This window comes from Chiloscyllium plagiosum, unplaced genomic scaffold, assembly GCF_037043375.1.
Source record: "Chiloscyllium plagiosum isolate Xiang-an unplaced genomic scaffold, Cpla_swu_hap1 HiC_scaffold_22, whole genome shotgun sequence".
Taxonomy (NCBI): domain Eukaryota; kingdom Metazoa; phylum Chordata; class Chondrichthyes; order Orectolobiformes; family Hemiscylliidae; genus Chiloscyllium; species Chiloscyllium plagiosum.
This window is the reverse complement of record NW_028270160.1, coordinates 9,941,170-9,955,013: the sequence shown is the minus strand read 5'-3', so window position 1 is coordinate 9,955,013 and position 13,844 is coordinate 9,941,170. Positions and strand designations below refer to the sequence as shown.

At 43.4% G+C, this 13,844-nt stretch overlaps 1 protein-coding gene across 1 annotated transcript in view; it reads left to right on the top strand.

Moving 5' to 3' along the window:
* LOC122561326 (mitoferrin-1) overlaps window positions 1-13,244 on the top strand; it is a 155,956-nt gene extending 142,712 nt beyond the window's left edge. The window contains exons 5-6 of the mRNA XM_087998735.1: window positions 12,951-13,019; window positions 13,183-13,244. Coding sequence (XP_087854861.1) covers window positions 12,951-13,019; window positions 13,183-13,229 — 116 coding nt within the window. The 3' untranslated portion in view covers window positions 13,230-13,244. The remainder of the gene's footprint in view (window positions 1-12,950; window positions 13,020-13,182) is intronic.
* Window positions 13,245-13,844: the final 600 nt, after the last annotated feature.

Sequence of the window (13,844 nt, the reverse complement as noted above, 5' to 3'; positions counted from 1 at the left end):
CTACTTCCAGATTTTAAATAATTCAAGTTATCAGAGAACCATAATAGGATTTGAACTTGTGATACCTGGATTACTGCATTAGTTCACCAGCAATACATTTTCCCTGACTTCCAGGCATGTGTATATAGATCTTAGTAAAGTTATCTACTCCTTAGCTCTGGGTCATGACCCCTATCCATTTGCAGCCTCAGTGGCCATTGGTTCAATTCCCACTTCTGAGCAGAAAAGCCAGAAAACCCAGGGTGTGCTGCACTGTCATAGTCACTGTCTTTCAGGTAAAGCTGACCGAGGTCCATTTGCCCTTGCAAGTGGTCATAAAAGATTCCAAACATGCCCTATTTCAGTGGAGTACACAGACAGGAGGCTGGAAGAACACAGCAAGCCAGGTGGTACAGAAGTCAACTGAAGACTGAAGAAGGGTTACACCCGAAATGTTGAAATCGCCACCTCCTGATGCTGCCTGGCTTACTGTGTTCCTCCAGCCTCCTGCCTGTCCCTCCTGATGCTGCCTGGCTTACTGTGTTCTTCCAGCCTCCTGCCTGTCCCTCCTGATGCTGCCGGGCTTACTGTGTTCTTCCAGCCTCCTGCCTGTCCCTCCTGATGCTGTCTGGCTTACTGTGTTCTTCCAGCCTCCTGCCTGTCCCTCCTGATGCTGCCTGGCCTACTGTGTTCTTCCAGCCTCCTGCCTGTCTATTTTGGATTCCAGCATCTGCAGTTTTTTTGTTCCTATTTCAGTGAGGAGCAGGGGAATGCTCCCCAGTACCATGACCAAACCTTCCCTGGAGCTAAAAGAGATCTTTGTCTAATCATTACCGTATGGCAGTTTGGGGGAGTTTGCTGTGTGCAAGTTGGTTGCAGTTTCTTCTTCCGTGATGTCAGTGACCACATTTCAAATGTGCTTCCGTTAAGAGCTTTGAGATGTACTGAATTCTTGAAAGGAGCTATATAAATGCAGTTGTTTTTCTCAAAAATATAAACAGCAGGTGCCATTATATACAGTGTCTGTATTGGTTATGAACATTTCTGTCCTCAGGAAAGATTTATGAAAATTTGAACAAACTGTAAATGTAAATCTGCTTTAATTAATAATCATCGAAATTCAAATATACTGTAAGGAATAGTAGAACATAATTATTGAGCTAAATGGCCAGTCCCACATTTGGATTCAATGTAACTAGAAGGAGGAGGTCAATTCACAAATCAAAGATGGCTGGTACCGACAAGATGGGTCGAATAGCCTCCTTCCACACCAAAACAATTCTGTGAAGTCAATCAAAATGCCTACTGTTTCATAAATGGTCTGACAAAGAAAGCCTGAGCTCTTGACAGACGGAGGTTACTGCAATGCGTAATACCAATTACACAGTCTACAGTGAAAGAAGCTCCTTCTTAAAGAGATTGACACAACTCGCATTGCACACTGTCCCCGACTTGCTACACACTGACAATGCCTATGACACCACCCTTGTATTCCACAATGAAGTTAGTTACAGGTGAATGCTGGTTGTGCTGGAGCTGTGAGGCTGCCTGGAGGCTTGTAAAATGAGGCCTTACACCTGTTCCTTTCAAAAGGTCATGTAAGTGGAGACAGAATCTGTGCTGAATTGACATGGAAGCAAGAGGTGTTTGCTTTAAAATATTGGAAATGTGCACAAATTATTTAACTTATTTGTTGTTTGAGGCTCCTAAAAAAGCTGGGGACATTTGAAGATTGTGCCTCCGAGGTGGGTAAAAGATACCTCCCAATATCTCCTTTCCCAATATGTTGAGCGCTAGCCTGTTTTATGGCAATGCTGTGAGCTATTTTGTCTGCCATGCTTTTCAAAACTCCAGAAGTTACTGACTGGATCCTAACCACTTTGGGACATGCTGAGAGAACATGCTAAATTGTTGACACTCTGATGTCTGCCCCGAACCTGACATTCACAATTTAATGTCAATTTTTCTTTGCTAGATAGAACATAGAACATAGAACATAGAAGAATACAGCGCAGTACAGGCGCTTTGGCCCTCGATGTTGCGCCGATCCAAGCCCACCTAACCTATACTAACCCACTATCCTCCATATACCTATCCAATGCCCGCTTAAATGCCCATAAAGAGGGAGAGTCCACCACTGCTACTGGCAGGGCATTCCATGAACTTACGACTCGCTGAGTGAAGAACCTACCCCTAACTTCAGTCCTATATCTACCCCCCCTTAATTTAAAGCTATGCCCCCTTGTAATACCCGACTCCATACGCGGGAAAAGGTTCACACTGTCAACCCTATCTAACCCCCTAATCATCTTGTACACCTCAATCAAGTCACCCCTAAACCTTCTTTTCTCTAATGAAAACAGCCCCAAGTGTCTCAGTCTTTCCTCATACGATCTTCCTTCCATACCAGGCAACATCCTGGTAAACCTCCTCTGCACCCGTTCCAGTGCCTCCACATCCTTCCTATAGTATGGCGACCAAAACTGCACACAATATTCCAGATGCGGTCGCACCAGAGTCTTATACAACTGCATCATGACCTCAGGACTCCGGAACTCAATTCCTCTACCAATAAAAGCCAGTACGCCATATGCCTTCCTCACCGCACTATGGGTGTCCTGCAATGCACACTCCAAGTCTGTAATTCTTATAACTATTGTATTATAGGCCACACTGTCACTTTTGAAAACTAGTGATGAAAAATGAAATGTGAAGAGACTACCATCCTGTTTAAACCTTCCTAAGCGATGTCCTGAAATCTTGAAAGGAGTTACATAATAGAGTCATAGAGATGTACAGCATGGAAACAGACTCTTCGGTCCAACCCGTCCGTGCCGACCAGGTATCCCAACCCAATCTAGTCCCACCTGCCAGCACCCAGTCCATATCTCTCCAAACCCTTCCTATTCATATACCCATCCAAATGCCTCTTAAATGTTGTAATTGTACCAGCCTCTACCACTTCCTCTGGCAGCTCATTCCATACACGTACCACCCTCTGCGTGAAAAAGTTGCCCCTTAGGTCTCTTTTATATCTTTCCCCTCTCACCCTAAACCTCTGCCTTCTAGTTCTGGACTCCCTGACCCCAGGGAAAAGACTTTGCCTATTTATCCTATCCTTGCCCCTCATAATTTGTAAATCTGTATAAGGTCACCCCTCAGCCTCCGACGCTCCAGGGAAAACAGCCCCAGCCTATTCAGCCTCTCCCTATAGCTCAAATCCTCCAACCCTGGCAACATCCTTGTAAATCTTTTCTGAACCCTTTCAAGTTTCACAACATCTTTCCGATAGGAAGGAGACTAAATGCAGTTGTTTTCCTCAAAATAAACAGCAGGTGCCATTATATGTAGTCTCTGCCTTGGCAGCCACAGTGGTGCTATAAGCAACTGAGTCGAGAGTGTGTTGCTGGAAAAGCACAGCAGGTCAGGCAGCATCCGAGGAGCAGGAAAATCGACGTTTCGGGCATAGGCCCTTCATCAGGAATCATCAGCATACTCTCGACTCTGATCTCCATCATCTGCAGACCTCACTTTCTCCGAGTATAAGCAGCTCAGACAATGGATTATGTTCTGCTGATTGATGTTAGGACTATTCAGGATGATGGAGTTTCACAGTATCACAGTATCACAGTATTGCAGTGCAGAAAAAGGCCATTCAGCCCACTGTGTCTGCACTGACTCTGGACATTTTAACTCAGTTCCACTCCAGCTTTTTTTTGCAATAACCCTGTACATTGTTTATGTTTAAATAATCATCCAATGCTCCCTTGAATACTTCAGTTGAACCTTCCCTCCACCATATTTCCAGAAAAGCATCCAAAATCATAACTGCTCACTGTATGAAAAATGTTGCTCTTATCTCAGATTTACTTGCTTTGCAAAAGCATGTTAAGATGTTGCCCTTAGATTCTTCATCCATTTATAAGTGGGAACAGATTTTCCCTAACCACTCTGTCTAAAACTTCTATTGAAATTTTGTGGCTTTCAAGGAAATCTTTTGCACATTTCAGTTTATTCCTGACTGCTCAAAACCTATACAGCCACAACAATTGTACTTTTTAAAAATTCATTCACAGGATGAATGGCAGCGTTTATTGCTAATCCCTAAATGCCCAGAGGGCAGTTAAGGGATGCTGTTCAAAGGATGGGTGTGGACTTGATGGGCCGAATGGCCTGCTTCCATTCTGGAGGGGATTCTAGACTTTCAATAAGATCTTCTCCCATTCTTCTAAATTGCAATGAATACAGGTCCAACCTCTCCTCATAGAGGGTGTGTCCTTTTTTGGTTAGGCCACAACTGGAGTACTGGGTGCAGTTCTGGTCACCGCATTCCAGGATGAATGTGATTGTGCTGAAGGAGATTCACCAGGATGTTGCCTGGGATGGAGCAGTTTAGCGATGAAGAGAGGCTGGATAAGCTCAAGTTGTTTTCTTTGGAGCAGAGTAGGTTGAGGAGGTGTATAAGATTATGAGGGGCATGGACAGGGCTGATAGGAAGCAGCTGTTCCCCTTAGCTTTCTGAGAAGGATGTGGAGATGTGTGGGGACATGGAGATTATGATGATGGCATCGTCACTATAGTGGAGCAATAGAAACAGGGGATGCTTGAACAGTCAGAATTGATTTTTTTTCATTTATGGGACTTGGGCGTTGCTGGCTGGCCAGCATTGATAGCCCATCCCAAGTTGCCCTTCGGAAGGTGATGGTGAGCTGCCTTCTTGAATCACTGCAGTCCACCTGCTGTGGGTTGACCCACTATGCCCTTAGGGAGGGAATTCCAGGATTTTGATCCAGCAACCATCAAGGAACAGCAATATATTTCCAAGTCAGGATGGTGAGTGGCTTAGAGAGGAACTTAAAGATAGTGGTATTCCCATATATTTGCTGCACTTGTTCTTCTAGCTGGAAGTGGTTGTGGATTTGGGAGGTGTTGATCATTGGTGAATTTCTTCTGGATAGTACACACTGCTGCTACTGAGTGTCGGTGGTGAAGGGAGTGGATGCTTGTGGATGTAGTGCCAATCAAGCGGGCTGCTTTGAGGATGGTGGAGTTGTTTGTATTGGTGGAGGAGGATAGTGAAATAGAGAAGGATGATGTGCTGAAGGGAATTGGAATTCTACAGTTGGAGTTTTAAAATTGAAGCATTGCTAAACTATTAGGTCAGTGAGTGGGGGGTGCTCAGTGGAGTAGGACATCACGTGGAGGTTGAATTAGCTTCATTGCCACATGTCCTCACACGAGTACAGCGAAAAGTTTACAAGTTGCCACTTATGGTGCTAGCTTAGGTACCTCGATACCTAGGTACAGATTCGTAGGTAAAAGTAACAGAAAAATAAAAGAAATACAATGTCCAGCAATAAATTAGAAAAACAGAGAAAGTTAAAAATCACACAACACCAAGTTACAGTCCAACAAGTTTATTTGGAAGCACTAGCTTTCGAGGTGCTGCCTCTTCATTGGGTGGTTGTGGAATATGACCATAAGACGCAGAATTTACAGCAAAAGTATTACAGTGTCATGGAATTGTAGTGATATATTAAACAACATTAGTTAGAGTTCAGAATAACTCAGGTATCAGATATGAATGCAGACAGAGGTATACATGTTTATGTACACGGCATGGGCACGCAGACACACAATGGATATTTATAGATCAGGACATTCCCATTCACAGACGCTACACCCTCACGTACACAAGTCTTTTGGACACCCAGATCTGGCCCATGCAGGTGCATTCAAGTTTCAAGCATCCATTCTGGGTGGAGAAGACAGACAAGCCCTGAATTGTGAAACAAATTATATTTTGCTTTTGCTCCGTGGGGGCATTGTATCTGTTCATTTTTTTGTGAATGGTTTGAATTCTGCTCCCCTGTAGGTAGCATTCCTGTCATGTGACCTATCACAGTATGTAAGGGTCCAGCTTTACAACTAAGAAAGATCAGGTGTACACAGGTGTGAAAGTCTTTTAGAAATGTTTTGATTCTTTCCACCAACTAGGATGACTTGAATTCCAAAAGGATTATCAATCTTTCAAATATACAAACTTCTCTATGTTACGTACAGACAAAAAAAAGTGACCGGGCACCAAGCTTAATGCCTTGATCACAGCTGCTGCTTCTTGCAAAGTGCAGACAGACAAATAGAAGGCAGAATTTAGAGAATATTTGGCAATGTTAAATTACGGTAGAGCTATTGGCTTTCACTCTGCTTTGTTATTGTAATTAAGGTTATCAGTATTCAAAGTTTTGTGGGTCATGGATTGATCTGAGTTCTATAACTACTGTACAGAAAGGAGAGGTGATGAAGGCACAGTAATATCTCTGACTCAGTAACCCAGATGCCTGGAGTAATGTATTGGGAGCAAGGGTTTGCATCCTATCACAGCAGAAGGTGAAATTTTAATTCAACTAATATATTCTGGACTAAAAAAACAGCTGAATTTTCCTGTCCCACTAGCTTTTCCTTCAGGCAGAAGTTACAGAAACTTGAACACATGCACCAACTGGTTCAAGAACATCACCTCCCCTGCTGTTATTAGACGACAAATAGACTCTCTAACTTCAAATATGATTTGGAGATGCTGGTGTTGGACTGGGGTGTACAAAGATAAAAATCACACAACACCAGGTTATAATCCAACAGTGCACCTAGTGAAGGAGCAGCGCTCCAAAAGCTAGTGCTTCCAAATAAACCTGTTGGACTATAACCTGGTGTTTTGTGATTTTTAACTAACTTCAAATAGTGTTGATCTTGTTAATGTTGATCTTGCTTCATGCACCTCATGTGCAGTGTAACCTGGATGCTCATTCTGTCTATGTCCTTGCTTGCTCTGATCTGTCCCAACTGCTCGCTAACAAAGCTTTTCACTGTACTTAGGTACACACAACTGCAACAAATTAAATCAAATTAAAATTTGGGAAGAAAATTTACCTTCCTTGCCCATCTGGCCTTTATGTGATTAGTGCTTAAGTGCCCTCTGAAATCGCCTAGCTACTCACCCACAGATGTATTAAAGCCACTACAAGGAAAAAGGAATGAAACTATATCCACCATCAAGCAACATAGTTACAGAATCTCACTGGAGACTCAATGTCCCCAAGACACCATCATCATCCCTGAGTAAATGCTGTGTCCATGGCAGACGTACACAGTACAATGCAGTCAGGCAGAAGTTGCCTTGGGAGTCCTCCCTATTGACTCCAAACCCCCATGAAATCTCACGACATCAAGTCAAAAATGGACAAGGAAATCTCCTGCTGATTATCATCTACTGCCCCTCCCCTCCTTGACTGAGTGTTCCTCCATGTTGAGCACCACTTTATGGACTACTGAGTGTGGCAAAAGCACAGAAGGTTCTCTGGGTGGGGGACGTCAGTGCTCACCGTCAAGAGTGGCTTAGTATCACCACTACTGACTGAGTTGGTTGAGTCCTAAAGGATAGAGCTGCTTGACTGAATCTGCAGCAGTTGGTGCAGGAGACAACAAGAGGGAAACAACTTACCAGTCCTCATCCCCACTCATCCACCTGTCACAGATGCATGTGTTCATGACTGTATCGATAGGAATGACCACTGCTCCATTCTTAGGGAGACAAAATCCCAGCTTCACATGGAGAATACTCCCCACTCTGCTGTGTGGGACAAAGGCCTTGAACAGACCTAGTAAATTGTAACCAGAAGTCCATGTGTGCCTGTGGGCCATCAGCAGCAGAATTCTATTCAACCACAACTGTGACCTGGGCATCTTTACTATTACCTACACACTGGGTGAACAACCCTGTTTCAATGAACAGTGTGAGAGGGCATGCCAGGACCAGCACTAAACATACCTAAAATGAGGTGTCAACCTGGAAGTGACTGAGGGTTTGAAAGTGCTGTCTGCTGTCTTGGTACATTTTTGCAGAGAATCTTATAACTTTTATACACTGCTACTACTGAGCATCGGTGGTGGAGGGAGTGAATTTTGGATGTGATGCAAACATGCGGGCTGCTTTGTTCTGAGTGGTATCATGCTTCTTGAGTGTTGCTGGAGCTGCACTCGTCCAGGCAAATGAGAGTATTCCATCACATTCCTGACTTGTGCCTGTAGATGATGGACAAGATTTGGGGAGTTAAGAGGTGAGTTATTTGCTGCAGGCTTTCAAGCCTCTGATCTGCTCTTGTAACCACTGTATTGAAATGGCTAGTCTAGTTCGATTTCTGTTCAATGGTAACCCCCAGAACTCTAAGAGGGAGGGATTCAGTGATGGTAATGCCCTCAAATGTAAAGAAATATTAGGACTATACTCATTGGAATTTAGAAAAATGAGGGGCGATCTTACAGAAACATATAAAATTATGAAGGGAATAGATAAGATATGGCAGGAAGGTTGTTTACACTGGCAGGTGAAACTAGAACTAGAGGTCATAGCCTCAAAATAAGGGAGAGCAGATTTAGGACTGAGTTGAATTGGGAGAACGGAATGGAGTTTATGCAGGATATTGGGTGGGAGAAAGTGTAGTCCAGGTAGTTTTGGGAGTCTGAGAGTTTGCAGTAAATGTCCGTCTGGAGACTGTTGCCAGAGATGGAAATGGAGAGGTCAACAGAGGGGAGGAAGATATCCGAGAAGGATCAAGTGACTTCGAGGATGGGGTGGAAGTTGTGGACGAAGTTGATGAACTGCCCCAGTTCAGCCTGGTTGCGGAATGCTGCACCAAGGAAGTTATTGACATAACGGTGGAAGAGTTGGGGTACAGTGCCTGTGTAGGTACTGAAGAGGGACTGTTCAACATGGCCAATGAAGAGGCAGGCGTAGCTACAGCCCACCCGAATGTCCATGGCCAACCCCTAGATTTGGAGGAAATGGGAGGAGTTAAAGGAAAAGTTATGAAGGGTGAGGACCAGTTCAGCGAGGTAGAGGAGGGTATTGCTGGAGGGGGACTGGATGGGCCTGTTGGAGAGGAAGAAGCGGACTGCCTGGAGGCCATCCTTGTGAGGTATGGACTTGTATAAGGACTGCACGTCCATAGTGAAGAGAAAGCACTGAGGGCTGAGGAACTGGAAGCTACTGAAGTAATGGATGGCGTGGTTGGTGTCGCGGATGTAGGTGGGAAGTGCTTGAACTAAGAGGGAGAGGATGGAGTTGAGGTAGGACAAGGTGAACTCTGTAGGGCTGGAGCATGGCGAGAAGATGGGTTGGCCAAGGTAGTTGGGTTTGTGGATCTTGGGGAGCAGGTAGAACCTGGCAGTGCGGGGCTGGGGGACTATAAGTTTGGAGGTTGAGGAGGGGAGATCACTGGAGGCAATGAGGGCACGGACAGTGCGGGTGATCTGGGCCTGATGGGTTGTGGTGGTGTCGTAGGCAAGGGGGCAGTAGGACGTGGTATTGGAGAGTTGGCGTTCGGCCTCTGTGACATAGAGATCCGTCTTCCAGACTGAGGGCAATTACAAAGTCATCCACATTGCTGTGGGTCTGGAGTTACATGTGGACCAAACCAGGTAAGGAAAGCAGATTTCTTTCTGTAAAAGACATTAATAAACCAGATGGATTTTTACAAGAAAATGTGATAGTTATCATGAACACTATTACTGAGACTAACTTTAGATTTCAGTTGTGATAGTTAACTTTGAATTCATCCATTGCCATGATGGGATTCAATCCCATGTTCCCAAGGCATTAATCTGAGCATCTGGATTACTAGGCCAGTAACATTGCCAGTTTGCACCATCTTACCTGATGTGCTAACACCTAAACAGCATTAACTCACAACCTAAAAAAACCACCTTGTGTGATCAGTGTCTTTCTGTGTGTAAGTGGTACATTGTACTTCCCACAGGGATTGCAGAAAAGGAAAATACGGTGAAGAAATGGCTTGAAGCATCTCCATTTCATAGGTTACAAAGTCTGAAGTGTCTAACTAATAGACGCAGACTGTGTGAGCATCTAATTCATTGGTTTCATTTATTTATTTGGCTTTCATGTCCATATGACTATGGTGCAACATGCTTTATTTGTTCAATAAGGTGCCGACATATTTGCCATTTTCTTTTCCAACAAAAATATACTTAATTGAAGATGATTGCACTACTTAATAAATCCTTAAATTGCTTTTGGTTCAAATACTGCCAGTTTTAGAATTAGACATCATCCCTTGTTTCTGTGAATCTATAGACAGACATTAAGCAAATAACATATCCTCCTTTACAATTCTTTACAGATGATCTTCATCTTAGGTTACAAGCTGAGTTTCACACCCAGTTCTGTAGTCATTGGCAGGACATCATCCTGTCCGTTTCAGTTTGTGTTTACAGATTTATGTACAAGACATTCATTACTATGCTGTGTTTACATCACAGCACGAGCCCGTTCAAAACCAACTGGTCCACTTGAGCCTCCAATTGCCTTATGTCATTTAACTCTATTGGAATACCTTTCTGTTCCTTTCTGTCTCATATATAATGTGTCTATGCTACCAACCTCAACTACCCCTTGTGATAACAAGTTCCATATTCTCTGTTGGTAAAGAAGTTCTCCTGAATTCTTGGTGGTTATTTTCTCTTAATCACCCCTAGTTTCAGACTCACAGAATGAAAATAAACATCTTTTTCTACATCTACACTATCAAATCCCTACACCATTTGAAAGATTTCAATTATGTCACCCCTCAGCTTTCGCTTTTCCAAAGTAAACAATCTCAGTCTGTTTTCTGAGACTTAGCTGTACATGAAAATATATCAGCAGATATGTATCTTAAATAACATGATAAAAAAGGGACGTTCTGTGAAAGAATCATACTGGACATAAACTCCGTTTCTCTCTTTGCAGATGCTGCCAGTTCTGCTGTGTTTCTCCAAAATTTTCTATGTTTGTGCCAAAGTAGATGTTGTGATTTTCTAATGAGTGACAGGGAATGACTGTCTGATATCAGTGCCATTAAGTATATTCCTTCCATATGCAACCCACATTGTTGAGAACATACTCAATGCACTTATCCTCCTGAAGACATCCTGAAAGAGTCTCTCAGCCTACAAAGGTAGCATGAGCAAAAGGCTGCAATCCTTGTCCAAGCTAATGATCCCATTTTTGAGAAGATTGGGCAGTAATTCAATTTTGGTAATATCACATAGCCTGCAATACACCCTGCCCAATATGGAAACCATGAGTATTGGGCAGAGCATATAACAGGTGTGCACTGCTGCCCCACAACGCCAGGAACCTGGGTTCAATTCCATCCTTGGGTGACTGTGTGGAGTTTGCACATTGTCCCATGTTTCCACGGGTGCTCCAGTTTCCTCCCACAGTCCAAAAACATGCAGGTTTGGGTGGATTGACCATGGAAAATATACACCTCAGAGGGGGTTGGTTCACTGGATAGCTGGTTTGTGGTGGGTTTAATTCCTACACTGGCTGAGTTAACCATGAAGGACTTGCATTCTTAACTTCCCTGTCACTCATTGGAAAATCAAAGTATCAACTTTGGCACAAACATAGAAAATATTGGAGAAATTCAGCAGAAGGTCAGTATGGACCAGTTGGGGCCAAATGGTCTGTTTCCAAGCTGTTGAGATTCTAGGTGCTCACGCAACACCTAAACTAAAAGCAAAACTCTGCAAATGTGGAAATCTGAAATAAAGAATAAAAATGCTGGAAATACGCGGCAGATCTTTCTGTACCTCATGTTTATGCAACTTTTTGAGAGGTTGCTGCCTGGTTATCTCACTTGATATGTTTCCATGGTCCTATCAACTTGACAGCCACGAGGGTAAATCTGCTTTTACTTCACATTCAACAAATTCAGTTACACCTCAGAGGGGGTTGATTCGCTGGATAGCTGGTTTGTGGTGGGTTTAATTCCTGCACTGGCTGAGTTAACCATGAAGGACTTGCATTCTTAACTTCCCACATTGCCTGAGCTGTGGTGATCCTCAGGTTAACCACCAACAGTCATTTCTCTCTAAAGGGAGAGCAGTCCCATGGTCTGGTAAGATGGCGGTGACAATACATTTACACCTTAGATCTTGTTACTAAACCCCAATCAATATTTATCGAGTAAGGTGATCATGCTTTAACAGAGGGCAATTGCCTCAGGATACCATGTTTCAACCATGATGTTATGACAGGATTCTGCTTTCTGCCTGAAACAGATCATCTCTGGCTCAGTTGGGTCTCCTCACTGAGTCACATATTAGATGCGCACTTTCCACTCCAGAGATCTGGACACAAAGTCGAGGCTTAACACCTCAGTGCTACAGTATTAAAACTGTTGTGTTTTTTTCAGATGAGGCATTAAACTGAGGCTGTAATATTTGCCTTCTCAGGTGGATGTTCTTAAACATTCCATGGCGCTATTTTGAAGAAGGGCAGGGGAGGTTTGCCCTCACGTCCTTGTCAATATTTATTCTTTAACCAACATCGCATTGCCGCACGACTTTTTTTTTAAGAACTTATTCATTCATAGGATGTGGGCATCACTGGCAAGGTCAGTATTTATTGCCAATTCCTAATTACCCTTGAAAAGATAGTGGTGAACCACCTTCTTTAACAGTTGCGGTCCGTGTGTGGCATAGTCACATCTACAATGCTGTTGGATGGGAAATTCTATTTGACCCAGAGAGGTTGAAGGAAAAAAACGATGTATTTCCAAGTTAGGATGGTATCTGACTTGGAGTAGAACTCTGAGTGGTTTGCCATCACTGAGAAACTTTTGAAATGTAATCACCATTGTAATGTAGGAAGCATGGCAGACAATTTGCGGTGATGTTTTGATTCACTTGCTGACCCGTTCTCTAGGTGGGTAGAAGTCATTGGATTGTGGGAGCTTGCTGTGTATAAATTGTCTGCCATGTTTCCTGCGTTATAACAGAGACTACACTTCAAAAGTACTTCACTGACAGTAAACCTCTTTGGGACAGGCTGAGGTCATGAATGATGCTGTTTAAAAGAAATACTTCTTTTTTTTTCCTATTCTAAATTAGTCATTCATCTCATCCAGGTTGGAACATTGCTGGCATGGAATGGATTCTGAATTGGCCTAAACTACATAACTCACTGCAATCCAAGGGTAATTTATTCTGTCTGAAAGACTTTGAGATGTTTTGACATTAAAAGCTACTGTATAAGAAGGGGCTTTCATTGACGTCAAGTTTCTCACACCATTGGATCAGCCAAAAGTATTTTACAGCCAATGAATTGCTTTTGAAGTGCAGTGACTGCTTGTTTTGCAGAAACCTTACAGCCAACCTCAGTAAAGGCTCAACAATCAGCTGCATGATGGATGATCTGAAAATCTGCTGTTTGGTTGCATGATAAACATTGGCCACGACACCAAGAAAACTCCTGAGCCTTCAAATAGTGCCATGGGATATTTCCATCCACCTGAAGAGGACACGGATCTTCAGAAAAAATACCCCATTTGGGAGACACTGCTTCTAGTAATGCAGGTATTCCTTCACTACTGCACTGGGAAGGATACAGACTCTCCTTCAGTCATGCACTTCAGTGGAAACCTGCATTGAGGTGTGTAATGTACAACATTCTAACTCTAACCTCAGAGTATTCACACAACTGCCATCCTCCAACCACGAGTATTATTTGTCGGCTTCATTATCTCAATGATTAGTTTGAATATAAATTGACACAAATTTATCAAGCTGCAGAAAAACAAACTGGGTGGACCCCAACACTTGGACCGGGGGAAGGTGTGTCATCACTGGATCAGGCATGGCTGTAACATCCTCCAGAGTTACATGGTCTGCTGACACTCACTGCCACTGTCTATAATTGATGAATGACTGTTAATGCAAAGCCCAAGGACTCGTTTCTGATCCCCATCCTGACCTAACACATTCAGAAGGGCAAAGGAGCCCATTGGGGTGTGGGGGTGGAT